Source organism: Panthera tigris, chromosome F3, assembly GCF_018350195.1.
Source record: "Panthera tigris isolate Pti1 chromosome F3, P.tigris_Pti1_mat1.1, whole genome shotgun sequence".
Classification (NCBI taxonomy): Eukaryota; Metazoa; Chordata; class Mammalia; order Carnivora; family Felidae; genus Panthera; species Panthera tigris.
Window position 1 is genome coordinate 21,764,814 of NC_056678.1, and position 25,682 is coordinate 21,790,495.

Sequence of the window (25,682 nt, forward strand, 5' to 3'; positions counted from 1 at the left end):
TTATTTATATTAATATGACATCAACATATTTAAAATTTTAAATGTTTTTATTTACTTTTGAGAGAGACAGAGACAGAATGTGAGTGGGTTAGGGGCAGAGAGAGAGGGAGACACGGAATCTGAAGTAGGCTCCAGGCTCTGAGCTGTCAGCACAAAGCCCGACGCGGGGCTCGAACTCACAAGCTGTGAGATCATGACCTGAGCTGAAGTCGGACGCTCAACTGACTGAGCCACCCAGGTGCCCCAACATCAACATATTTAAAATAAATACATATTTTAATAAGTTTTCTCAGTTTCATTTTTTAATATGGTAAATATCCATAGAGATAACCCACATAAATAAAATATTTTAGAAGTTTATGGTATTTTTTAAGAGTATAATGGATTTCTGAGACCAAAATGGTTAATAACAACTGCTTAAGACTATCAGGCACATGGTAAGTACAATCCAACATCTTCCAGTAAAATTCAGAGTCTGTTGAGGACAAGACAGTGGGAAGAACAGACAAAGCCATAGGGAGTGGATGGAGGGAAATATTTACTGGACAGACAGAGGATGATGTGGAGGCATTGTGAGATTGCCAGGGAGAAGAGGTGTCTTTTGTTTGACATTGTTTCTCAGTGATAACAATTATCAAAGAAGAAGTTAGAGACAGAAGACTGAGCAGTTCATGGAGCAAAGATATTAGATCATGGAGCAATTCAAGGCTTTAGAAGAAACAAAGTGAAGAAACAAGCCCCCATGGGTAGCAGAGCAGAACCTGAACTGTGTGGGGATGCTCTGACTGGAGTTAAATAAAAATTTCCTACTGTTATCAGGTTTTCCTTTCTACATATGTGACAAAGTCTCATTTGCAAAATCAATGTCCAAATCATGGAGCGCATGTGCAGAGATGAGCTCAAGTATTTTCGGCAGTTCCATCTTATCTGTAACAGTCATGGTATCCTCTTCTTCTGAGGTGCAAATGGCAAACAATTCCTCCTTTCTTCTACCCCCTAAAGCGAAGCTTGTGAGGAGAGAAACAGAATCAAGGTACATTTACAAGGAGAAGCTGGTGACTGATCTGACGTTAGGCACAAAAGAGGAAGGAGTGTAGTCAGACTGTTAGGGTTTCTAGCTTTGCTCCCAGCAGATGATGTGGCCATTGCCCAGGAGAAGAACCCCCGGGGCAAGGGGCCAGCTGCAGGGGAAATACTGCACTCAATCTCAGAAATGCAAAATACACAACACGGATGCATTGTGTTCCAATCACTTGGATTCTGATCCTTGGGTATTCATTGACCAATGTGATATATATATATATATATATATATATATATATATATGGAACTATTATTTTAGAACTAGAAGAACCAAAATTCTATCAAACTCTTATATATGGAAAGGGAAGTCTTAGCGGAGATAGGACGGTGAAGAGCCCGAAACCTAGGACTAATTTCCTCATCCAAGGCTTTGTCTAATACCAAGTGGTCCCAACATGGAAGACCCTAGGCATCCTAATTAGATGCAGTTTGGGGACCTCACTGATGAAAACGCATTCCACCGGCACAATGGAGCAATTTAAATGGCTTTGAACCTGTGTATATTTAGATACACAGAATGTTCTCAAACACAAATGTTTAAATTGTCAATAAAGTAAAACACATAAGCTCTTAAAAACTGATCTGGAGGGGAAGGAAAGCTAAGATAGAAAACAGAAGTGGTTTATAAAGTGGGTGAGTGGAGCACAGTACAGTGTAGTTGTAAACAGGCCAGCTAAGAAGTTAGAAGGAGGAGGGATTTGAATTAGGCCTTGAGAGAGGAGTTGAGTTTATAGGCAATGTAGTAATAATAGTGAACATTTATTGTTGCCATGTGCCAAGCACTGAGCCTAAGATCAGGCCAAGATCGTCACTCTCTCTCTCAAAAAACAAATAAACATGTTATTTTTAATAATAACATTAAACTTATACAAATCAGATAGTTTAGAGAAAGAAAACCCTTAGTAACGGAGTACACTGTTCAACACAGAACATACAACCTGTATTGTTGTTTGGAGTCAGATTTAATAAGAAAAGTTGGAAAATTGAACATGAGACCTTCTCCAATCCCCAGCTGCCCTTCTTCCTAAGCCAGTAGCCCAGCATAACTTATGGATGCCTATTTTATATTGTTAGGAATTTTCTGGAAACAGCCACTTGCTCTGGAATTCGTTGTTGTATAACCCATTGTTTTCATTATTGCTTTATAGTAAGTTCTTAAAGACAGTTTTCACATAAGATTTTTAAGTCTGATATCTGAGCTGCTATCAGGTAAAAAAATGTCAGATGTTTGCACATAAAAATTGAATAATCACATGATGGAAAGACTATGAAGATTATAATTACCATCCTCATTTATTACATATGAATTAATCTGTTTTTATGTCTATCATTTAATTTTCATAACTCTATGAGATATATATTTTCACCTACATTTTAAAGATAAAGTAATTGAAACACAAAGAAGTTCATTTTTCCATTATCATAAAGCTAGAAAGTAATGTCCTGTGGATTCAAAGCTGGATCTGTCAGACTCCAAAGCTTTTAATTCACTATGCTCCACTGTCTCTGAAAGCTTTCCTTACAACTAGCTTTGTGACCCGAGGCAAAGAAAATCCTCTTTGAACTCTGTTTACTTCTATGTAGAAATATTGGGTACAATGAACAACCTTGAGGCTTCTTGCTACTAGTAACACTCTAGATTCTATAACTACTACAGAATATGAATTATAAAACTATAAAAGCACAGGATAGGGGTGCCTGGATGGCCCAGTCAGTTAAGCATCTGACTCTTGATTTCAGGTCAGGTCATGATTTCAAGGTTCGTGAGATTGACTTTCTCATCAGGCTCCATGCCAACAACACAGAGGCTGCTTGGGATTCTCATTCTCCCTCTCTCTCTGCCTCTCCCCCACTCACACATACTCTCTCTCTCTCTCTCTCTCTCTCTCTCTCTCTCAAAATAAACTTAAAAACAACCTATAAAAGTATAAATTTTTATTAACTACAAAAACGGGAGATTAAACTTATCAAGAAAATACTGTGTACCTGGTATGAGCTTGGGTACTTTCATTCAATGTGTTTCATTTAATCTTCCCAGGCCTCTAAAGGAGATCAGCATTATTTCCATTTTTCAGATGAAGAGCAATTCAGTGCACATAAATACCTTGTCCACATACAGACAGCTGTTAGGTCATAGAACCATGGTGTGAACAAAGGTGTCACTGACACGATAATTCATTCCCTTTCCTTTTACTCACTGTTCAGAAAGACAGGGTAATCTTTATTGAAAAAAAAACATTTGATATTTAGCTAATTTATATTTCAGATTCATGTGTCACTTCAGATGATATCAGCACAACTTTACCTAACAAATGAAGGCTAACTTTTGATGTTTTAAATGTCTTGGTCATTCCAAAATAGCTTCAAAGAAAGCTGGAGAGTTATAAGATGCAGCTGTTAGACCTGGCTCAAAGTCTAAACGATTTAAAATAAAGGCTATTGAAAGTTTTGGGGTTATATTTAGACCTTATAGCATCAGAATTTGTGCATAAATGATATCAATGAATATTTCTCATACTTCTCTCATATGATTACAGGAAATGAATTTTCACTTACCAAATATCCTGTGGTTTTGATTAAATTATTGTAATGCAGGGGCATATGGATATTATTAATTTCCTCCCTTGCAAAAGAAAACTCTAAAATGCTTAAGGATTTTTTTTTACATTTTCATAAATTTTTATGGTCTGAAAATTATACAGAGACTTTTTGCTTCCTTGGCTCCCCTATTAGTCAGGGTTCTCCAGAGACACAGAATCAACAAGATGTATCTATATATCTACCTCTCTAGAAAGAGATTTGTTATATAGAATTGGCTCATGAAATTAGGATGAATGGCAAGTCCAAATCTGCAGTATGGGCCAGCAGACTCCAGAACCAGGGGAGTCAATAATACAGTTCTAGGGGTGCCTGGGTCACTCAGTTGGTTAAGCATCCAACTTCAGCTCAGGTCATGATCTCACAGTTTGTGGGTTCGAGCCCTGTGTCAGGCTTTGTGCTGACAGCTCACAGCCCAGAACCTGCTTCAGATTCTGTGTCTCCCTCTCTCTCTCTCTCTCTCTCTCTCTGCCCCTCCTCGACTCACTCTCTGTCTCTCTCTCAAAAATAAAATAAACATTAAAAAAATTAAAAAAAATACAGTTCTAGTCTGAAGTCTGGCAGGCGGAGACCCAGGAGAGCCAAGAGTGCAGATGAAGAGAAAGGCAGTCTGTTGGAGAATTCCCTCTTGCTCAGGAAGGCTGATCTTTTTGTTCTATTCAGGCCTACAAATGATTGTACACCCCCTCTCCCCCCACATTACCCATGGCAATTTATGTACTGAAAATTCACTGATCTGAATGTTAATCTCACCTAAAATCACCCTCCAAGTTGACACATGAATTTAACCATCATAGCCCCATTTCATGTTTTAAAGAGGTAAAAGTATATAACCACCTCTGTGCCATAACTATCAAGTATTAAAAATAATGCTCAAAAATTATGAAAAACACAAAGAGAATTTTTTTCCTTGGTAAATTATTCATTTAACAAACATTTTTCACTTGTTATTGGGAAAAAGGTGTTTTTAATACATAACTCTACTGATATTAGATAAAAATATACTTCATTATATTTAGTAAAATATAGACTTAAAATATTTTACTTATAGTACTTTTTAATACACCTAGTCCAGTTCATTAAATGCATTTTTTAATTTCTAAGATGGCTTGTTATTTTATTGACTAGTATGAAAGAGGACTACAAATCAAAAAAGTTAAGAAGTGTTAGAATTACTTATGCCAGTTCCTCACTAGTAGTATCAAAGACAGATGGTTATAATCATTTAGATTGTTATGTGTCTGGGTTTCATTTTTGTTAGTAATTATCACTTACAAATTATCCCTTTTTCTTTTTTCACTGACAAAATCAGGCAAATAAAAAGGGAAACAAAAGCAAAAATGAACTATTGGGACCTGATTAAGATACAAAGCTTCTGCACAGTGAAGGAAACCATCAACAAAATTAAAAGGCAACTGATGGAATGGGAAAAGATATTGGCAATGAATCTGATAAAGGCTTAGTATCCAAAACCTATAAAGAACTTAACAAATTCAATACCCAAAAAAACCAAATAATCCAGTGAAGAAATGGGGAAAAGACATGAAGAGACACTTTTCCAAAGAAGACATCCAGATGGCAGGGTTGATGCCTGGTGGCTCATTCAGTTAAGTGTCTGACTTTGGCTCAGGTCATAATCTCGCTGTCCTTGAGTTCAAGCTCCGTGTTGGGCTCTATGCTGACAGCTCAGAGCCTAGAGCCTGTTTTGGATTCTGTGTCTCCCTCTCTCTCTGTCTCTCCCCTGTTCGTACTCTCATTCTCTCTCTCTCTCTCAAAAATAAATAAACACTAAAGAAAAACAAGAGGGGCGCCTGGGTGGCTCAGTTGGTTGAACATTGACTTTGGCCCAGGTCATGATCTCGCAGTTTGTGAATTCAAGCCTTGCATTGGGTTCTGTGCTGACAGCTCAGAGCCTGGAGCCTGCTTCGGATTCTGTGTCTCCCTCTCTCTCTGCTCCTTTCCCACTCATGTCCTGTCTCTGTCTCTCAAAAATAAATAAACGTTAAAAAAAAATTTAAAAAAAGAAGACATCCAGATAACTAACAGACACATGAAAAGATGCTCAACATCATTCATCATCAGGGAAATACAAATCAAAACCACAATGAAATGCCACCTCACACCTGTCGGAATGGCTAACATTAACAACTCAGGAAACAACAGATGTTGACGATGCAGAGAAAGGGGAACACCTCTGCACTGCTCGTGGGAATGCAAACTGGTGCAGCCACTCTGGAAAACAGTATGGAGGTTCCTCAAAAAACTAAAAATAGAACTACCCTACGACCCAGCAATTACACTACTAGGCATTTATCCAAGGGATACAGACATGCTGTTTTGAAGGGACACATGCACCCCCATGTTTATAGCAGCACTATCAACAATAGCCAAATTATGGAAAGAGCCCAAATGTCCACTGACTGATGAATGGATAAAGAAGATGTGGTGTGTGTGTGTATATATATATATATATATATATATATATATATACACATATATATACATATATTGGAATATTGCTCAGTGATCAAAAAGAATGAAATCTTGCCATTTGCAACAATGTGGATGGAATTAGAATGTATTATGCTAAGTCAGTCAGAGAAAGACAAGTATCATATGATTTCATTCATACGTGGACTTTAAGAAACAAAACACAGGGGAAGGGATGAAAAAATAAGGTTAAAAACAGAAGGAGGCAAACCATGAGAGACTCTTGAATACAGAGAACAAACTGAGGGCTGCTGGTAGGGTGTTGGGTGGGGGGGATGGGATGAATGGGTGGTGGTCATTAAGGAGGGCACTTGCTGGGATGAGCACTGGGTGTTATACGTAAGTGATAAATCACTGAATTCTACTCCTGAAACCATTATTACACAAAATGTTACTAACTTGGATTTAAATTTAAAAAAATCAGGCAAATAAAGAATGAATGTCACAAATTCCACATTATTGAAATTTATTTCTGATTATTTATTTCTATGCCCTCTAATTTGCCCCCAATTATCTCTATGTTCTTGCCAGTTTGAAGAGAAATCTGGTATGAATATAAAATCAGAACCCTTTCTTCCTCTACTTTTACTGAAAGTCAATTTTCCACAGTGCCAACCACCTCCAAACCCTCTGCCCCACAAAGCAGAGTCAAAGCACTTGAACATGCATTCCAGGAGGTAGCCAGGTCCTGGTTTTACGATCTTCAACTGACCAGTCCAATTTATAAAAGGTGCCAGAGAAGCTCTATTGAAAATTAGAGAGCCAACCCTGTAAATGTAAAGGAGGACAGAAAATGTAGCATTGATTTTTTTAAAGACTGATTATCTCCATATTAAAACTGTTAGGTTTTACACTGCTAGTTTGTACATCCTAGGTTGTTGCTGTTGTTGTTATTATTATCATTATTATTATTTATCATTTGGATTAGAGTATGGAAGCAAAGTTGACAATTATCGAGTCTGATTAACCAGTGCATCCTCACAGTATTAGCAATGGTAGGAGCAGACATGGCTGCCCGGACTTGTGTAAATGGTAATCCCTGCAGTGTGCATTGCCTCCCCACCACCCTGTGCCCAGTACCAGCCCTCCCAAGGTGCTGCCCCGTCCATTTCTGGTCAGAAACTTAGGCAACATCTTTGTACACAAAGAGAAGGAGCTCGCTGGCTTGGTTTGCTTCACGAAACATACAAAAAATAGTGTATATGATCTCATTTCAACGTATTTACATTTTTTCCCCAGCACAGCCATAATTTCACATGTAAAATTTAAAAAGTGAGTTTACGTTAAATTAAAATATATTATTGTTACTAGCATTTTGTTTTCATCGGGCCGCTGGCCCTTCAAGCCCAGTGAGCTTCCTCACATAATGCCTGATTTATAAAACAAATCACTGAAACCTGCAGCAAATCCAGCACCTGTCCCCATTGGCCTCCTCCTTCCTTGCTCCTGAAACATGTGTTCTTACGTGCCTCCCCCTGAGCCTGTCTCCCCGAGAGCTCTGTGGTCTGCAGGAGTCACCTGCCTCATAGTGGACAACCCTCCTGAGTGCAGCCTGGGCCGCTTGGACATCTACTTTCTAGACCAACTTCCAGGTCTCTTATTCCTTTGGCTGTTCACATCCCACCACTACCTCAGAGGAGAAAAACTCCAACTCCACCTTGTGAGTCCTCGGAAGCTCACACCCGCTCAGTGCTCCTTTCTGGCCTCTACCCTTGGGACTTTCACACTGTCTTCCCTGTGATACTTGCATTCTGGGAGGGGAATAGGAATTGAGAGTACAAAGTGCTGTTGTCACCAGGAAGGGAGGGAGCAAGAGGAAGAATGTTCTAGATGACAGAAACAACACAAACGAGGAATAAAAATTCTTATTGACGACTCAAGGTTGACTTCTATTACCTCCCTCAGAAACGGCTTTGCTTTGCTTCGTTCTCTGTCACCAAATGGACTCTTTTCTCTAGTCTTTCACTTCCTTTATAGGACAAACTTAAGTAAGAATAGCACTCACAGAATATATTACTCAAGGTCCGTTTTGATTTTCATCAAAAGATATTTGTTTAAATTGAAAGTATCTCTTGGGGCGCCTGGGTGGCTCAGTCGGTTAAGCGTCCGACTTCGGCTCAGGTCACGATCTCGCGGTCCATGAGTTCGAGCCCCGCGTCGGGCTCTGCGCTGACAGCTCAGAGCCTGGAGCCTGTTTCAGATTCTGTGTCTCCCTCTCTCTCTGACCCTCCCCCATTCATGCTCTGTCTCTCTCTGTCTCAAAAATAAATAAATGTTAAAAAAAAATTAAAAAAATAAATAAATAAATTGAAAGTATCTCATAAATTGTGCCTTGGGATGAAACACTTTCTCTTTTGTTCTCTGCTGCAGGTGAAAGTAAAATTACTTTCTCTTGCTTTCCCACTATTATAGTTCCAGACTCTAGTCCCCTAACCAGCTTTGCTTTGTTATGGTCAGTTACTAGGGAACATAAAAACTAGTGAGTAGCATTTCCCTTCACAGAAGACTATAATCTGGGAACTTCATCTGACCAAAAAGTATTTTCAGACCAGAAAATTCATAAGAATGGCCTCTGAACGATCCAACTATGCCAAAAATCCCCACGTACAGAGGCTTGCAGGTCTTAGTCATAGGAAAGATCTCAGGCCTTTATTCATAAAGAAATCACACTAGTCAGAGACACTGTTCTAACAACAAGTCTGCTTATCAGATTTGAATTCCACAACAGCAAAGTTGAAAGAGAAAGGAGTGGTTTGAAGAAATTACCTCAAGGGAACACATAAGGCATGGAGAGATGGCAGCTGATTGGAAAGGAGACAGACCTGAGAACACTCAAATCCATTCAGTCAGGACGAGGAATGACCTGTCACTTTAGAAAGACTTCCATCTAAATGATTAAAATCAATACATTTCAAAAATTTTTTTAATTATTGAGAACACATTTTTTTAAAGTCTTAGTATTTAAGAGAATAAACTCCTGAGTTATTAGATGCCTCAGCTCTTTGACTAACTCATTGTCCAGATGGAAAAGCTCAGATTTTATTAAATTTGACAATTATTGCCCTCGGGTGTTATGCAACAGAAGAGCCACACTCAGGTACAATACTATTTTCTTGAGCAACTACTACATGCTCTTACACATTGTGCTGGAGGCTTATAAGCAGTAGTACTCATCCTGTGACCTAATAAGAGCCCCAGGCTCCATTTTACAGGTGAAGCACAGAAGTGAAGGACCGTGCCCAAGTTTATGCTGCTCTAATTTATTTGACATTTCAATTTGACGCTGAGGTCCTAAACTGGATGCTGTCTGTTGAACACTTGGAATAAGACAAGCACAGTCTCTGCCTTGAGAATTAAGAACTGAGTAGAAAGTGAAGTCTTATCAGAGAGCAAGGGAATTGGGAACTTAAGACACCCTTCTCACCAAGGAGTAACATAAAAATAGGAAAGGGACGCCTGGATGGCTCAGTTGGTTAAGGATCTGACTTCAGCTTAGGTCATGATCTTATGGTTCATGAGTTCCAGCCCCGTGTCGGGCTCACTGCTGTCAGTGCAGAACGTGCTTCGAATCCTCTATCTTCCCACCCTCTCTGCCCCGCCCCTGCTCATGCTCCTTCTCTCTCAAAATTGAAGAAAATTTTTTTTAAAAAACAGGAAAACATTACTTGTGGGGATGGGTGGTTCTAAATATATCTAATCTAATTATTCTGGACAAGAGAAAACAACTCTAGACCGAACTGAAACAACTACAATAATTCCAGGAACGACTTCCAAAAACACGGATTTAATATTTTTGAAGAAAATTCCACGGAACACATAATTACTTTATTCTCCATCCCTTGCAGAAAAGCCAATTAGTATGAATATGAGGCCAAGTTTCATTTTCCTAGGAACACTCCTTTTTCCACAAAAAGAGGACTGCCTAGGGGCAGAGAGAGGGGGACAGAGGATCTGAAGCGAACTCTGTGCTGACAGCAGAGAGCCCAATGCAGGGCTTGAGTTCCTGACCTGTGAGATCATGACCCGAGCCAAAGTCAGACACTCGACCAACTGAGCTAGGCACCCCGCCCCCGCACACATACGTTTCTAATTGAACAGTTCAATCTGGGATCTTTTCCTCCAAACCTTCTCCTCCACCTGCGTCTCCTGCCTCACGACCTGATTCTGTCTTCCTGGGTTCAGAGTCTCTGATCCCTCCCTCTAGCTACTTCATCGCCTGGAGGCAGTGCGAAGCTACCTCCTGAATCTGTGCCTTGACTCCCACAACGCAAGACTTACTGAGGGTCTACCGTGTGCTAAGGAGCCTTTGCCAGGTGCTGGGAATATGAAGGTTAAATAACACAGCCACTGCCCTGGTCTTCATGTAACTTATATTCCACTGGAGAGAACAGACATTAAATGAATATCTGTACAAGTATTTTTTAAGTATACGTGTTGTAAATGCTAAAAAGATAATGTGCATATATTTGTGCCATTAATATAGAGAATATAACTGAGATCTAACAGATGTGGGGGGAAGGAGGGAGGAGCTGGTGAGGACAACAGCCTCAGAAGAAGCTAAGTATGTGGTGCTTAAAGTTGGGAGGGTCCTAGGTACCCCAAAAGGCGGTGGGGCGGGGACAGGGTGGCACAGGGAAGCACAGAGAGGAGAGAAGGGAAGCACACACAGAGAGAAGAAACTGTGTGGAAAAGCACCACATGGGGAAACGTTCTGAGGGGACATGGGACCAAGAGGCACCTAGTGAAGGAGTGTGGTGAACTGGGGGTGAACTGGCAAAAACGGATGCTAGAAAGATGCCAAGAAGCCAATCCTAAGAGCAGGAAAAGTTTTTTAAGCTTGGGTTTGAGAGTGAACAGGACATGGGGGAGGGAGGACAGGCCTTAGAGGAACTACAGAAAATAGAGGTGTTGTGCTCAGACTCAGACCTGCTGAGTTTGAGATGCAAGAGATACCAGTGAAGGAATCAAGTAGGTACCTAGATATTCAGGCCTGAAGCTCAGAAGGGAGGTTCTAAGTTGTTGACCTACATGGGGAAATTCTTCGTACACAGGCGGTGGGTGACATAGAAGGGAGAGAAAAAAATGTTTTTAATGTTTTATTTGTTTTTAAGAGAGAGAGAGCACAAGCGGGGAGGGCCAGAGGTGCGGGGTGGGGGACAGAGGACAGGAAGCAGACTCTGCACTGAATAGAGAATGTTTCAAAAAGCAGGGAAGCATCTATCATTTGCACCTACAGGGCTGGGGGGAGACAGGGCCAGGTCTTTTGTACTTATTAGTACTGGCGACTGGAGGAGCAGATGTGGTAGGATCACGAGGTCTGAGAAAGTGAGGAAGGAGAATGAGATTGTGCAGAAAACTCTAGAGAAGTTTGTGAACATAGGGAGAGAAGTAGAGAGAGGGGGGAAGGGAATGCACATCCCAGGGAGACTTTTTGTTGTTCCTTTTTTCCCCTTCATGTCGGAGTTTGTATTTTTATAGTAAAAATCTATACAGAGGTAGAGGCAGACAAAGGGGGGGGTGGTGCAGCGGCTCTGGGAGGACCAATTGATATCCTGGGGCTCTTAGTTGGGGTTGGCAATCTGTATCTGATGTAGATCTGCATTTGAAAGAAAGGAGCTGTTTTCTCCACTGAATTCAAGAGGGCAGGAGCAAAGGGTAGCATCGGTTATGGGATATGGCAATCCTCTGGCAAGAAATGAAGGATTTGTCATCTGATGACATTTGATCTCTCTTTGATTAGGAGACAACTCTATCAGTTGTGAGGGGAGCAGAGCATAGATCAGCAGCTGGGAGGGAAAGAAATAATTGTTGCAAATAACTGGAAAGCAGCTAAGCAGGGAAACACTGAGATTACAAAAAAAGAGTCTCCCAAGAGAAACTGACGGCCAGGAATCACAGAGGTATCCATTCCCTGCTTGTTTTCTAGCAAACTCATTGCTCGAGGCCTGACCAACAGTCTTCAATTCCAAGGAGGACTTTCCATTGCAGGGGAGGAAAAGGTTTTCCTCGACCCTTTTAAGGTCCCTGACTGGCTCTGAAAATGAAACTGACAAGAGGGATTCACAGGAGAAAAGCATAGAAATGTATTTAAGGGAAGTTTTATGTGACATGGGAACCTTCATAAAGAAATGAATATGCAAAGAACTAGTTATACCTGAGTATTTTTAATGCTGGGTTTGATGAAGAGTGGGTAGTCATATAAAAGCAGGATAGGCCGGAGGATGAGTGGAAATGTAGAAAACTGGAGGAAATTTAGCAAGACCTGTCTGTTTATATTCTTCTTGGAATCCCTTTGCCTTTGGAGATAAGGATGCTCTTTTCCTCCAGGTACAGGGAGGGGTCCTCTTGCATGAGGGTCTTATGGCCTGCCGCAGGGGAGAAGGGTGGGAGGAGGTCACAGAGAGCTTACTGCTTCTGTTTTCTCAAACTCCTTCAGCTTGACATATTCAATATGCTGAGCTGCCCTATGTTGGGTCAGTGAGTCCTGAACCCGATCGGCATCTCTCCACCACAGAGAGAGAGTGGGTCACCCTATCGCAAGCTCTTCCATCCTTCCATTCACGCCTCTTTTTAAAAAGAACCTGTGTTATCTGCTTAAATGTCTTTCTCTGCAACTAGGCTTTAAACTCACCGAGGAAAGTGACTGTCCAGCTTTGCTCATCTCTAGTTTTTAGCAGTGGCTCAACAAGTGACAAATGGCAGAAATGAAAAAAAAAAAAAAAAAAAAAAAAAAAGAAAGAAAACTTGAAATACCATTTCTCTGCTCCAAGGGTATAACAAATCCAAACAAGGATGGGGACGAAAAGAAGATTGTAGAACTGTTGCTGAAAGATTCACTATACATTAAAAACAACAAACGAAGACAAAAATTTCTCAAGAAGCTAGAAACTTCTGAGTAATATGCAGAGAAGGAAATGTCTTCAAAGAGTAATTAACCTGAGACAATGATCAACCACAAGTGCTACCAGGGATTTGTATGGTGACAAGCAAGACGGATGGTTGAAAAGAAGTCTCTCTTCTTTTTTTTTCTTAATAGAAACCTCAGTAGAGGTTTTGCTTCTCCTCCAAGCTTTCCTTCAGCAAAAATTCCATATAAGCAACACTTTACCACAGAGTCTACTCCTTTAACAAAAAAGTCATTCCAGCAGCAGCAGCAGATTGGCTTTCAAACACCCCTATGTCCACCAAATAACACATTTGGAAATCTGCAATCACATTTGGGACAGATGTGCCTATCTGGCTCCCTTATTCAGAATTTATGTCTCATTTCCAATTGCATTTTGCCCTTAATTTATAATAATCTTGAATCCTTGGTCTATGTGTGCATGTATGGGAGTGTGTGTGTGTGTGTGTGTGTGTGTGTATACACACACACATAAATGCGTTACTTATGCATTTAATAAAAGGATAGACCAATAAATGGATGGACAGGTGGATAGATGGGTAGATAGATGATAGATCAGTGAAGGGAAAAATGAATAAATGGACAAATAGCCAACAACTGGTTTACACATTACATGTTATTGAACAATAAATGATATTTATTTTCCTGGAAATTAAGGGAAGAAAAAGAAGTTAAAGTACAAATGAAGGATTGTACTTCCTATATTTGTTCACAAAAATCTTTTAATTTTAAGATCTCTCTATCATTAGGATGATGAAAACATTAAAAAGTAGAGGTCATCATTCTTAACTATTTGGTCAATCTGGGATGATAGACTTTAGCTTCCTGTGATGAAATATTAAGAATTTGAAACATTTCCTTTTATCTCTCCCATTCACATCTACATAGTTTGGTTAACTGTGTTATCATTGACAAGACTTGTAGCACTTTCTTCTTGTTTGGTGATGATAAGTCTCACAATTGTTTAATCTTAGTCCATATTAAAGTTAATTCAATGATCCCAGAGGGGAGGGAGCTAGAGGGATGGCCAAAATGGGCGAAGGGAGTGGGAGATACAGAATTATGGTTATAGAATGAATAAATCACAGAGATGAAAAGTACAGCACAAAAAATATCATTAACGGTGTTGTAATAGTGTTGTGTGGTGACCCATGGGAGCCACACTTGTGGTGGGCACCACGCAATGAGGAGACTTGTTGAAACACTGTGTTGTACACCTGAAACTAATGCAACATTGTGTGTCAACTATACTTTAATTAAAAAAATAATAAAAATAAAATAAAATTAATTCAATGATCTTTTTACATCTGAGGCTAATCTTTTCTTACTATCAATAGCTTGTTTGTGTGTAAGTATGCCTATGCCTCTTTGTAAAAAGAGTACCTGATCAATATTGCTAAATACGGGCAGCATTTGTGATGATCTTCCTCAAAGAATCTGTATTCACGAAACACTTACCTCATCTTAAAAAACTGAAGATATAATACTCAAACTCAATATTTCCATACTTGGGTGAAATTTGGGAGACAGTACAAACACAATTATTATTGAATTGCAGTAACATTGGAAAATTTCCCAACTCACATCGCGCGTAGAATACAGGCCTCCACTCTTCTCTGGACCCAGGAGTTTCTTCATGTTTTCCTTTATGTTTTCTTTCCTCTGTTGTCTGAAAGTCTTCTCCTGATCACACAGAGCCATACTGAATCGGAGGTCTGGGGATGAACTGTATAGAGAACACAGTCGTGAGCCAATGTCCCCAGTAGCCTTGTTAAGATCACCCAGTCCCACGGGTAGCTAACGCTGATACCTGCTCACTGTTCCCCTCAAGCCATTTCCTAGAAGGGGAGGTGAACAAGGGTATAAAATGATGGCTGTCTTAAAACTGTATGTTCTAAGGTGTGTTTCCAGAAAATATGGAGTAGGAGATGCTTTAGAAAAAACAAGCAGGCACACGAACGGCCAATGAGAAATTCATTGTATGATAGTAAAGACTTGGGGAAATATTTCAGAAAATAAAGCTGCTGAGATCTATTTGGCACAGTATTTCCCAAATTTATTTGATCAAGAATTCCTTCCCCTGGCTCTTCATTCCCCACTTCTCCATGACATACCACTGACATTCCAAAGAGTCTATGTTCTGTGGAGCATACTGGCAGAAATACTGTCTTTTTTTTTTTTTTTTAATTTTTTTCAACGTTTTTTATTTATTTTTGGGACAGAGAGAGACAGAGCATGAACGGGGGAGGGGCAGAGAGAGAGGGAGACACAGAATCGGAAACAGGCTCCAGGCTCCGAGCCATCAGCCCAGAGCCTGACGCGGGGCTCGAACTCACGGACCGCGAGATCGTGACCTGGCTGAAGTTGGACGCTTAACCGACTGCGCCACCCAGGCGCCCCCAGAAATACTGTCTTAATGAATTGCCTTGTCTAAGAGATGTCCCCGTGTGACAAAAAAAAGGCACTGCTAACGCTAGAACTTCAGACAGCGACAAGTAAGTTTGACTGGAGGATTTCAGAGCTCTTACACTGTATACCCTTCCTCATAATAGCAGCGGCGGCAACTTCTCAGATCCCTAGACTATGCCAGAAACCACTTTAGATATGTAGGCATGTATCCCTGCAGAAATAATGGGAGTAAATCTCACACGTTATTATACAATATATTATTTTTCTAACTACCTATTACAGATTAAAAAAACCAAAGCTCTGAGAGGTTAGGATCACAGAGCAAATAGATGATGTATTTTCCTCAATGCAACAATTCCTCACAAACAAGTCCAATATCTATTCTAAAACCAGCTTCTGAATTTAAAAATAGTAAAAAGCAGGAGCACTTGGGTGGCTTAGTCGGTTAAGCAACAGGCTCTTGATTTTGGCTCAGGTCATGATCTCATGGTTCATGGGATAAAGTCCCATGTTGGGCTCTGCGCTGACAGTGAGGAGTCTGCTTGGGATTCTCTCTCCCTCCCTCTCTCTGCCCCTCCCCGCTTTCTCTCTCTCTCTCTCTCTCTCTCCCCCTCTCAAAATAAATAAATAATTTTTAAAAAATAGTAAAAAACAAAACAGAACAAGAAAACCTAGAACTCTATGTTGTGATGCGAATAAATCCAAATGTAGAAAGAATTTCTCTAATAAAATATTGTCTCTTTACCATTCATAAAAGTAAGTCCTTCCCTTCAGAGTGAATTAAAATTAAGGAAACTTCTGTTAATTCAGTGCATTTATTCCTCGTAAAACATAGGCCAAAAGACGAGACTCCATAGCCTCTGGGCTATGTACTCTATAATGATCTTTGTTTACCAATAATATTTTAATTACTATTTCCCAAAGGACAAACATGGATAACTCACAAAAGAGGAAGTATGATTAATAATGAAAAACAGAAGAATACTTAGCTTCACTAGCAAATTTTTAAAATACTGTTATTATTTAGCAGTTTTTAAGAAATATTTTAAGTATTTATTTTCTAGTAAAAAGTAAATATATTCATTTTGGGAATATAAATTTGCAAAACACCTTTGAAAGTCATCAAGTGATGAGCACCAAAAATAATTAAAATGTATATTCCCTTTGAGTAGTTCTATTTTTGGATATATGCTTTAAGAAAACTAACTGTAGGGACACCTGGGTGGCTTACTCAGTTAAGCATCCTACTCTTGATCTTGGCTCGGGTCATGATATCATGGTTCATGAGACGTAGCCTCAAGTCAGGTTCATGCTGACAGTGCAGAGCCTGCTTGGGATTTTCTCTCTCCCTCGCCCTCTGCCCCTCTCCCCGCAAAATAAATAAACTTTAAAAAACAGAAAATTAACTGTAAATTTTGAAAAGAGCACTTAGCCATATTACCCAATAATAAAAAATGATCAGTATAGCACATCAAAGCATTGGATTGCACAGTTATTAAATTTGATTATTATGAAGCTTTCCAAGGAGCAAAAGAGTTACGAGTGAATCAGTAAGAATTTTTTAAGTCAAGTCTTAGGGGTAGACTCTCTATTATTATTTATTACAATATATTAGGTTGAGTATCTTCTAACCACTTTGAGAAATAAAAATCTCACCTGCACAGTTGTCTCTGTGAATCCATCTCAATTGTGTTTCCTTTTCTGCTCCTCAGAGTAATCACTACCTTAAACTTGCTCTTTATTATTCCAATGTATTTACACATTTATGAATTACAATTATTTATAAATTTATACATTTATAAATTATAAATATTTATAGCTTCACAGTATATATTTATATCTCTAAAAAATACATAGAGTCATTTTGTATGTTTTTAATTTTTTTATAAATTCTATCAACTATATGTATTCTGCAATATTTTTTCCATTGACCATTTTGTTTTTAAGATTCATCTGTGTTTGTATATATAGGAACAATTCAAACATTTTTACTATTGTGAAGTATCTCCATTATATGATTATAGCATAAGTTATTCCATGAATATTGAGGTTGCTTCAAATTTCTGCAAACTATTACAAGCATTTTTACTATGAACTTGTGGTGTACATGTGGAAAATTTTTCTACTTTGTATTAATATAAAATAATATGTGCTCTTTTTCTAAAGAACATCTCATTAAATCATCACAACAGATATGCTTATAAAGTACTCTTTTCTTATTTCACAAATGAGCAAAAGTGTCATTAAAAATGTTTCAACTGTTAACACAATTAGCAAGAGGCTGATTTAAAACTAGGATTTCTCATTCTGGAACTCCTGTTCCCTGTAATATACTAGGTAATATACTTGTAACATACTATGCTGATCACTATCCTACATTAAACACAAGGGCCATGATTTTTCAAAAAACCTATGAACAGAGCAATGAACACAGATATTTAGAAGATCAGTACAAACATGTAAAAGAAAAATAAAAAATGTTGAGTAATTTTATAAATACAATAACAAGTTTGGTTCATTTATTTTCCTCTTTTACATATTATCTTTAACTGTTTAATTGGATTTCTTGATTTTATTTTATATCTAATGAAAAACATTCCACGGAAAGTTAAATTTTTCTTTAAAGAACATTTCTGGGATACCTGGATGGCTCAGTTGGTTAAGTGTCCAACTCTTGCTTTTGGCTCAGGTCATGATATCACAGCTTCGTGGATTTGAGCCCCACATCAGGCTCTGTGCTGGCAGCGGAATCTTAGGATTCTCTCTCTCCCTCTCTCTCTGCCCCTCCCCCACTTGTGCTGTCTCTGTTTCTCTCAAAAGAAATAAATAAACTTTAAAAAATAATTTCTAAAGGGGCGCCTGGGTGGCTCAGTTGGTTGGGCAGCCAACTTCGGGTCAGGTCATGATCTCGCGGTTCGTGGGTTCGAGCCTGCGTGGGGCTCTGTGCTGACGGCTCGGAGCCTGGAGCCTGCTTTGGATTCTGTGTCTCTCTGCCCCTCCCTGCTCACGTTCTGCCTCTCTCTCTCTCTCAAAAATAAATAAGCATTTAAAATAATAATAATAATAATTTCTAAGAACATTTCCATTTCAGAGTCAAGACAAATGAACAGATAAAAATAGTTTGATCAAAGTTCATTATAAATATATAGTAAATTGCTTCTGAACATATGTATCTTATTTAGCTGAGTTTTTTTCCTCCATTTTTTGATATCTGTACTTTGTTAAAGCAAATTTCTTTTACATAATATGGTCCTAATTACATCAGTGAAGATCATTTCCCATTAAGACAAATAGCATGACTTTCTACTCAAATAGCAAAAGTTCTTTTAATCTCATGCTAAAATCTCATGTTATACCACATTTTTAAAAATTTTAGACAGAGAAGGAGAAAGCCTGAGTGGGAGAGAGGGGCGAGGGGGGCGGGAGGGAGGAGAGAGGGAGAAGGAGAGGGAGAGAGAGGATCTTAAGCAGGCTTCACAATGTGGGGCTCAATGCCAAGACCCTGGGATCATGACCTGAGCTGAAATCAAGAGTAGGATGCTCAACTGAATGAGCCACCCAGGTGCCCCCAAAATATACCATGTTTTAGCAAGAATCAACACAATGCAAAATAATGCAACTCAATTACTTGGACTGTCCTATGAGACTTCCTGACATATCTTGAGGGACAAGTAGTAATTTATGCAATAATTTACAAGGTTGAATCAACATGTTCTAGGAACCTAAAATAAGAGAAAGAAATACCAAGCCCAATGTCAACGTGTCCCTCAGCATTCATTTGGCAAATCACAATATAGGAGAATGTTACACTAATAAATGCAGTGTTTGGGAGAATTAAATGTGTACTAGTTACTTCAGTAAAACCCACTTCAACAGGGAAGTTCAAGGAGACACAGAGAGTTTGAAGGAGGTCGGATGTACTGAACTCAGCGTTAGATCCAGCTAATTCTCCGGGCAGGCCTAACTCCCCTAAGATGCACCATTTGAAAATAAATAAATGATTTTCCAACATTTTTTTTGGAGGCCACTTTGAAACAGCAACATGCTTCATGGAACTTTACTATCTCTGTGAACAAAAACAATCTCATTTTCAGTTTTTCCTTTTTATAGTTTCCTGTTTATGTTTACTTTCATGTTCTTGAGTATCTATCTGAATCAACAATGAAAAAGAGGCTTAACTAACCATATTTGTTCATTTCTACGGGAAGTAAACCAGAGGGAGGACTCTTTCTAAAAGCCCTTATTGACCTGATAAAAACTACCAGGAAAAGTAAGCAAAGATACAAAATTTATTATTTTTTAATGCCATAGCTATTAGGGAAGAGCTAAAGAAAAGTTTATTTAATGTGTTTTTTATGTTCAAAAGCTCTCAGAATTATTTCTTATTTTAAAAGTGGACCCTTAACAATTAAAATAAGATAGTGAATCACTCACAATATTTTCCACCCAATGAAATAAATGCACTTACCAAACTTCAAGAGACATTTCCAGAAACATTTCAGTGACCTAGAACAGATACATTCATCAGATTCGGTCATAAAATGGATGTGTATTATATATAATGCAAACAAAGTCAAAACCATTTTTGAGTGCCAGATTGTTTTTAACCTAAAAGAGTCCTAAAGATAAAAGTAACATAGCTTCATGGATGTACATCAATAAATACATGTTTTTGCTATTTTTAATGATATAAATCTATTTAATCAGTCATTTTAGTAAACATAAGAACTGCTTCTGCATAGTTGTTTTCCTCCTTCACTAAAAGGAGGTAGTTGAATTCTGCAGTCATTATGGATGAGACATAAAAATTGCCTGAGCTCTAGGGGCACCTGGGTAGCTAGTCGGTTAAGTGTCCGACTTTTTTTTTTTTTTTTTTAATGCTTACTTATTTTTGAGAGAGAGACAGAGCATGAGTGGGGGCGGAGCAGAGACAAAGGGAGACACAGAATCCTAAGCAGGCTCCAGGCTCTGAGCTGTCAGCACAGAGCATGACGTGGGGCTCGAACCCATGAACCGTGAGAGCATGACCTCAGCCTTGGACACCTAACCGACTGAGCCTCCCAGGTGCCCCTAAGTGTTCAGTGGCTCAGGTCATGATCTCACGGGGCTCACAGGGTCGAGCCCCATGTTGGGTTCTGCACTGACCACGCAGAGCCTGCTTGGGATTCTCTCTCTCTCCCTCTCCCATACTCCCGTGTGTGTGCGCACTTCACCCCCCCCCTCAAAATAAATAAACATTTTTGAAAAATTGCCTGAGTCCTAAAAAACTATGAAGATATTGTGCCTGTTATTCAGGAACTGTCCCCGGGCCTCCAGACAGAGGCAGAAGTGGTCAAGAGGTTAAAGAAAGCCTGGGTGAAAATTCACACGTGTGCATTTGTGACAAATGTGGGCTGTCAGAGACTGGAGACAGAACATCTATCCAAGGTGGCAGCAGGACCAGGGGCCAGCCAACTGTGGTTAGCTCAAGAAACATCTACAAATGGGAGGTGGGGCTCAGGTTTTCATTTTCCAACACTCTGTGAGCTAACCAAATTTCTGGGAGGACTCTATCCTGCCAATGAGCCAATTTTAGTCTAATGGAAAAGAGAGTGATTAATATCCAAAGAGAAAAAGGGGTATTAAAAGGTATCTCTCCAGGGACTATAATTCTGTTGTATAAAAGACATTCTCTGTACTATCCCTGTCATTAGTTATGAATAATGTAATTTTAGACTGTCTTGAGAACCAATTGAGAAAATGTTTTGAAGATTGCTGCATAATTATAAAATAGTGCTATTATTTTTATCATATCAGTTACCATAGAATATAGTTAGAGTGAACCTTTCCAATATCTTCAAACAGACCAGAACTCAGATATGTCTCTTAAAAGGTGAAGACGGCATTTTTAGAAGCAACACAAAATGCTATAGATTACTGGCTTTGTTTTCTGTTTGGTTTCGGAAGATGGAAAAAAACAAACCAGAAGGAGCTTTCCAAAAGGTTAAAATAAGTTCACGGATAATTCTCAGCACTGAATTTTATGAGTAAGAAAAAGGTATGGAAATCATCTGTACAAGAATTTGCCTCTCCCACTAAACTGTATCTATCCTATATAGATCTATCTTATATGTATTTATATGTATCTTATATGTATCTATTTTATATAGCTCTCTATTACTAGTTCATTGCAGGGTTTGGCATATGAGACATAATCAATATCTGCTGAATTACTGTGCATGTGTGTGTGAGGGAGCACATAAGGCAGTCTTTTCTTGTTAAGAAACATTCCATCGCTACTAAACATAAAATCATGGGCTGGTGTAACACAGACAGCCGTTCCTATGAAGTCCTATGAACCTTTACTCATCAAAGCAACATATCAATATCACTTTGCAGTTATCAAAATAATCAAGAATCCCAGTACAAGTAGAATTCCACATGCCCAGATGAATCATAGTTCAGTTATAAGTCAAAAAGATGAGTGGTTTGGGGCGCCTGGGTGGCCCAGTCAGGTCAGCATCTGACTTAGGCTCGGGTCATGATCTCATGGTTCATGAGTTTAAGGCCCACATCGGGCTCTGTGCTGATAGCTCGGAGCCTGGAGCCTGCTTCAGATTCTGTGTCTCCCTCTCTCTCTGCCCTCCCCCGCTCATGCTCTGTCTCTTTCAAGAATAAATAAACATTTAAAAAAAATTCTTAAAAAAGGTGACTGGCTTCTAAACAATTACTGTAACTGTAGTCTGTTCTATCAATGTTAGTAGCACCGCTCAGACCACATTCCGACACATCATGTCTATTCCCCATTTCTAAATTTCAAATGGAGTCTTTCCTAAAGAGGGCTTGGAAAACTTTATATTGAATGAGCTTGCTCTGGATATTTAGTGAGAAAAACAAGACGTGGGTAAAAACATAAGTCTGTTTTCTACCCTCCGTCATGCCCCCGAATACATGAAAGCTGGTATTAAAATAAGACTAGATTTACTGTTTTCATTTCCAGAGGGCAAAAACACCATGGGAGAATGGAAACTAAAAGAACAACATTACAACTCATTGTGCAGTTTGCTAACAAATGGAAAGATTTTAAGCTGGAATGGGCTTCCTAGTCCAATGTGCCACGTCATGACAGACTTCCCAACTGGAAGGTCCCTAAGCAATTTGTACGGTAAGATATTCAGTGCCTGGATATATCTAATGCCAACTTAATAAGTAAAAGGAAAATCAACTGTGCTATGTTTATGGTCACATTGGTCTTCAGAATGTCCCTTACACATCCAGCCATAGCACTTCTTGGCTGAGACATTCATAATCTTTGACTGACTGATAAGAATCCTTAAATGAAGGCAGGATGAGAGAAAGGAAGACACAGGATTTTCCTGCCATTGGCAATATTACAGAATATGGTGTGGAGGGACTTGCCGCATGGATGGGGATCTTCACTTCCTCATGTTGCCCAAGTGGATCACCCACAATCTGGAGGAAATTTTAAACTCTCCCACTTGACGTGCCATGCTCAGACATGCCATGAAGACTGACATTTACAATCTCTCCGCACCTTTTACCTGAAACATGTCATTCGGATGCAATAGCCACAAAAGCATGTACTTCCTGTGAGGCATGAAACAAGTATTGTAAATTCCTTCCCACCCACTGCACGAAGCAGCTTTGCATCACAGTCTTCCACACTGCTGGCACCACCAAGGTAAGTTGAAGAAAGGTGACCCCGTCTGGCTGGCTCTCCCCAACCCCATAACGCTTAGCTAGGAGCCAGACGAAGAAGAAGAACTTCACCTCTTCTAGGAATTATAAATGTAAGAAGCAGGCTGTGCTCATTGTCCGTTCTTGTGGAAAACAACAATCTCACCTTTGAATTCCACAGTGGAAAGCAATGTTACATGCTACAACAGGAGATGTTCAGCGTGGGGAGGGGGTGTGGGCCCAGAGGAAAGAACCTATATAGAGAAGCCATTTTAAACTTAAAAATAATGTTTTAAAAGTATCTAATCCACTAATCCTTGCAAACTTTCCAGGGTCATTCTGAAATGATAAAGCGAAAGCAACAAACATAGTGCTTGGCATGAGAGAGGTTGTTTAAAATTATCACAAAGAGATGCAGACAAATGATTTTAAACTTAAGAACCTACCCTATTGGTAAAGAGCTCTCCAAATGCACTCTGCCTTTTCTTAAATTTTTTTTAAAAAATGTTTATTTATTTTTGAGAGAGACAGAGACAGAATGTGAGTGGGTTGGGGCAGAGAGAGAGGGAGGCACAGAATCAGAAGCAGGCCCCAGGGCTCCGAGCTGTCAGCACAAAGCCTGACGCAGGGCTCGAACTCACGAGCTGCGAGATCACGACCTGAGTCGAAGTTGGACGTTCAACCGACTGAGCCACATTTTTCTTATTAACATACTCTAGCACTTACAACCTTCACTTTCAATAAAACATTATATTGAATTCTGATCCCTCCCGAGTCAGGTACTCTTTTTCTCCCCCTTAGCAGACTAAAACAGCAACTAATCACCAAGTAGTTTCAATAATCATTTACATTGTTTGAATTATAAAATATGTTCTGCTTTGTCTCTGTATAACTGACCTGTGCAAGAAACATAAAGTTATATTTAAGAAATAAGGGCCACTTGCACTAAGAATCATGTTTCCATACACTGTCACTCTATCCAGTGAAGAAGGAACCAGGTGTGGATCTAACAAGAGGCAACTCAAGTGTGAAGCAGAAATTACAATCCCACCAATACAAGCCAGACCCCCTCCAGATAAATTTTGCACTTTTAAAATGGAATGAGATACTGCTAACATCACTTTTTCAAATGTGTCTGATTTTTAATAACGAAAAACTAATGTTTGTTTATTTTTTTAACTGAGATATAATTGACATTTAACATTAGTTTCAGGTATATAGCATAATGATTCAATATTTATATATATTGCAAAATGATCACCACAGTAAGTCTGGTAACATATATGATTTCTTAAGAAAATAAAATTAGCATTTACTACCAGGAATCATCGAATCCATTCACCCAAGAATTCAGGATAACTGTGTCCCACGCCCCCACCCTCCGCCAAATATCACGGATAGTCTTAAAAGATTTGAAAGATTAAAAAATACACTATTTCCCCTAGTCATGTTCCACTCTATCACGCAGCTTTCCTCCTTTCATCTGAGGATGATGTCTCTTTCCTTCATTTAAGGTCCCTTTTCTTTACGTGGACATTGGAAATTCTAAACCTGACTTCCAAGAGCACTGTTACTAAACCAAGCATTCTCTCTTTTTCTCCAAATGGGAATTTCCCAGACTCTAGTTGTTTTTTTTTTTTTAAACTTAATTTACTTTCATTATTCCTGTCTGAGCAGTTCCTAGATTCTCTGTATTTCCCATAAGTACATTCATTAATCCATTCATCCAAAAATGATTCAAGCATCTAATGTGTATCAGGCTAGGTATGCAATGGTAATTAAGGTGAATGTGTTCTACTCCTTGATGGAACTTGATGGAACTTAGGTCCAGTAGAGGACCCCCAGGGATACAAGAACATTCTAAAGTGCCTTATAATTTAAAAGTTGTCTTGTGAAAATGTCAAAAAAAGACTCATATATGTTTCCATTGATAGCATCTCAAAATAAAAATGCATTCTCTTTTAAAGCCAGGAATTATTTGGCCTGTGTTTGAACTCTGACCTGCATCCAACTGATGACATTCACATCTTAGCCAAAGATCCCCCAGACTTCTCATCAAAGTATATACTTCTCTTGTTTCCTTTCCAAACTTTGCTTTGTCTCATTCACTTCGCTAAATTATAGTCTTAGCCTTCACACATCAATACATGGTTTTCCAAAGAAATCATCCTGACACTAACTTATTCTGAACTCAGCATCAACACTACCATTTTTTTAAAAAGCTTTGTCACTATCTCTTCTATAGAACTACCTCTTGCATTTTCAAGTTTGCAATCATGAATAAGCAATAATCAAAGAAAGCAATCAGCCAGAACTAGATACCACAGCAGTCATGAGACATGGCTATTTTTAAATAATACCACTAATAGCTAAGTAAAGATGGCAAATAAAAACACCATACCATGTAAACTTAGAGGCCACCTTCCTCAGAGTATTGGCCTAAACAAACTAATTTTGTCTAGAAAATAAAAAGAATAAATATCTTACTTCAAAATCTCAGCATTTTTATGATCCTCTTGAA

The 25,682-nt window shown here is 39.0% G+C and overlaps 1 protein-coding gene across 3 annotated transcripts in view; it reads right to left on the minus strand.

The window, feature by feature from the left end:
• PLA2G4A (phospholipase A2 group IVA) overlaps positions 1-25,682 on the minus strand; it is a 159,979-nt gene that overhangs the window by 58,199 nt on the left and 76,098 nt on the right. For all 3 annotated transcript variants that reach the window (XM_007096240.3, XM_007096241.2, XM_042976797.1), the window contains 2 exons: positions 19,953-19,990; positions 14,660-14,801 (listed from right to left, as the gene is read on the minus strand). In XM_007096240.3, the coding sequence (XP_007096302.1) occupies positions 14,660-14,801; positions 19,953-19,990 (180 nt within the window). The remainder of the gene's footprint in view (positions 1-14,659; positions 14,802-19,952; positions 19,991-25,682) is intronic.